The sequence below is a fragment of the Dysidea avara genome, chromosome 9 (genome assembly GCF_963678975.1).
Source record: "Dysidea avara chromosome 9, odDysAvar1.4, whole genome shotgun sequence".
Classification (NCBI taxonomy): Eukaryota; Metazoa; Porifera; class Demospongiae; order Dictyoceratida; family Dysideidae; genus Dysidea; species Dysidea avara.
The window spans coordinates 53,766-56,817 of record NC_089280.1 but is presented as its reverse complement, the minus strand read 5'-3'; the positions used below and the strand labels follow the sequence as shown (position 1 = coordinate 56,817).

The following is a 3,052-nucleotide window of genomic DNA, read 5'->3' as shown; positions in this document are numbered from 1 at the left end:
ACATGTGCATGATGTAACTTATATATCTTAAAAATAATGCAGAAACTTATACTGCAAGTTTTCTCATTTGGATTTAATATATAGTTACTGTGTACTGTCAGTAGAGCTGCATGACAGCTCCTATCTACTAAATCATAACATAATTCTTGATGTACTATACAGCACCAATTAAGGGTGCACATGCATAGAATGTGGTAGTGTCACTGTGACAACAGTGTATATACATATAGGTAACAGTTGAATTTAAGGAGAAGGGTGATAACTAAAATATTGCATGTTTGAGCGTACTGGGTATCCCATAGGCATTATCACCATTTTAGCAATGTGATTTGGACAAGCATGTTTTACTATAATAGACCTTTGATGAGCTGACGACAGCTATTTTGAAGGAGATCAGAGTCCTCGAATCTGGTTACCAACTGACAGACCTACACGACTCCTCTAGAAGCACAGCTACATTTTATGTTGGATCTAAGAACAACCCAGGCTCTCACACAGGTTCTAAGAAAAGTATAGTTTGCATTTTTGTAAGGGCCTACATCTTTCACACTCCTGCACAACAATCACAGACCACCCAGCACAAATTGACTTAGTGAAGAAGGAAGGAAAGCTTGTGTTTTAACTCTTTGGGCCATCACAAGATATCTCAATGTACATTAAGGTTCCGCTGCAAAAAATGAAAGAACAACATCATACTAGTCTCTGCAAGTGAGCCATCCAAACTCAATGAAGATAGAAGCAGTAACCAGGTGGCACATCAACTGACATTCAAGTTGCTCCCATCACGTCAACAGCAGGTCTCCTTACTTCAACACTTAATAGCCACTTCCACAACAACTACACCTGTTTACTGAAGACAGCCATTGCTCCTGTCATTGCTGGATCCATAAGGACACAAGCCAATATTCTATTCGATGAAGGAGCTCAATGCTCATTTATTTCTGTCAAAATGGCCACTGAATTGTGCTGTGACACAAAGAATGGCTCTAGCATCCTTTGGTACTACTACAACTTCATATCAAGAGCTCGGCGTGGCAACCGTGGACATAGAGACAATATCAGGTGAACTCATTCCAGTATCAGTTCTAGTTATACTATCCATAGTAGCTCCTATCCAAAGCTCAATCAACTCTTCAGTCAGAAACATGTCGTACTTACAACGTCTCAAGCTTGCACATCCAGTATAACCTCTGAAAATCGATTCAAAATCTCCTTCCTTATTGGGACAGACTATTATTGGACATTCATTCAAGATCACATAGTCAAAGGAGACAGTCCCCAGCTCAGCTATCCAAGTTGGGCTACTTATTGTCAAGACCAGTAGCTTCTCCACTTCTAGAATCAACATCATCAGTTCTTTTACAACTCACCTCAACAGTACCTGACCAGAAGCACCAGACCTAGAACAATTTTGGTCTGTTGAAGCAGTTGGCACTACCAGTAATGATAAATCACCTGACTTACCATTCCTTCAGACATACCAAGAAACTTGTGTTCATCAGTCATGCACCAACAGGAGTGTATATTGCAAAATCTCCTTGGAAGGAAGACAGACCATGCTTACCACCAAATTATGCCATCTGCCAGAAGAAAACCACCAATCTGCTTAACAAGCTAAGGCATACTCTAGAACTCTTGAAGCTCTATGACAACATAAAACAGGAACAAGAGAAACATGGATTTATTGAGAGGGTTAATGATCACAGTACCAACAATGTGCACTACTTACCACATCGCCCCATGAAGAGGGACTCCACCACAACACCTATTCGTATTGTGTACAACTGTAGTTGTCAAGAACATGCAAACTCTCCTAGTCTCAATGGCTGTTTGATGGTGGGGACTTCATTCCTAAATAACCTTTGTGCTATTTTACTCAGATTTCGTGATTGTAATTTCGCACTTTCTACGGACATTGAGAAAGCCTTTTTACATGTTCAGTTACACAGTGATAACAGGAATTTCACTCGCTTCCTACTGCCAACACTACCAGATAGAGCCGACAGCAAACTTCAGGCATACCACTTTGCAGTTGTACCATTTGGCTCCTGTAGTTCACCCTTCATGCTGGCTGCTGTTCTTAATCTACATCTGTACAAGACACCTTCACCCATAGCTGATGATATGAAAGAGAATATCTACATAGATAATATTCTGTCAGGCTGTGACACAGAGGAGGCAGTATTACACTCAAGCCAGAGCAATCATGGGTAAGGCTAAGTTTAATCTGAGATCGTGGTCCTCCAACAGTCATCACCTCAAACAACTTGTTGCCAAAGAGAAGACAGGGACCCTAACACGACAGTTGGCATCTTGGGACTACATTGGAATACAGCAACTGACTCTTTGTCCCTCTCTCCAAAGAAGTTATCCACCAACACGACTTCACTTACCAAGAGAGATGTACTACAAACGTCTTCACAGATCTATGATCCACTTGGATGAGCAACACCAATTACCATAAAGGCTAAGATCCTACTTCAAGATATTTGGCAAAGCAAGCTCTCTTGGGATGAGCCTCTACCAACTGATATCAGAGACAGGTGGATCGGTATCCTCGTTGACTTGCTTGAATTGAACTACCCAAGTTAACAGTGCCAAGACCCTACTTCACATCATCCAGGAAGAGGTACAATACTTGTAACATGTATGTTTTTTCAGATGCCAGCACCAAAGCCTATGGTGCAGTAGTGTACTTGTGCCTGCTTGACCAGGTCTGCGTAGTGATGTCCAAAAGCCGAGTTGCTCCTACAAAGAGTATCACACTACCTAAACTAGAGTTAATGGCTGCAGTCATGGCTTCACGATTAGCTAACTTTGTCAAATCTTCACTACGCAATTACGATTTATCTACCAATACTCACCTGTGGACTCACAGCCAAATTGTGTTACATTGGATTTACAAACAGACTAGCTCAAAGCCGTTTATCAATCATCGTGTCACTGAAATCGTCAAGTCCTTCCCACCTACCGTGTGGTCATTTACGTACACTAATATCAGACAACCCAGCTGACTTACTTACAAGAGGAATATCAGCCCAGCAGTTACTTT

The 3,052-nt window shown here is 41.4% G+C and overlaps 1 protein-coding gene across 1 annotated transcript; it reads left to right on the top strand.

The window, feature by feature from the left end:
- The first annotated feature begins 949 nt into the window (after nucleotides 1–949).
- On the top strand, nucleotides 950–2,445 carry LOC136266498 (uncharacterized). Its single transcript, XM_066061515.1, has 3 exons — nucleotides 950–1,062; nucleotides 1,476–2,181; nucleotides 2,251–2,445. The coding sequence occupies exons 1-3, from the start codon at nucleotides 950–952 to the stop codon at nucleotides 2,443–2,445; spliced, it is 1,014 nt and encodes a 337-aa protein (XP_065917587.1).
- Nucleotides 2,446–3,052: the final 607 nt, after the last annotated feature.

Excerpts from the sequence above, each read along its gene's own strand:
- LOC136266498 (XM_066061515.1), top strand. The coding sequence starts at position 950 with ATGGCCACTGAATTGTGCTGTGACACAAAGAATGGCTCTAGCATCCTT. Across the intron at positions 1,063-1,475 it reads GGACATAGAGACAATATCAG|ACATACCAAGAAACTTGTGT; the intron begins GTGAACTCATTC and ends CCATTCCTTCAG. Across the intron at positions 2,182-2,250 it reads GCTGTGACACAGAGGAGGCA|TCATCACCTCAAACAACTTG; the intron begins GTATTACACTCA and ends GTCCTCCAACAG.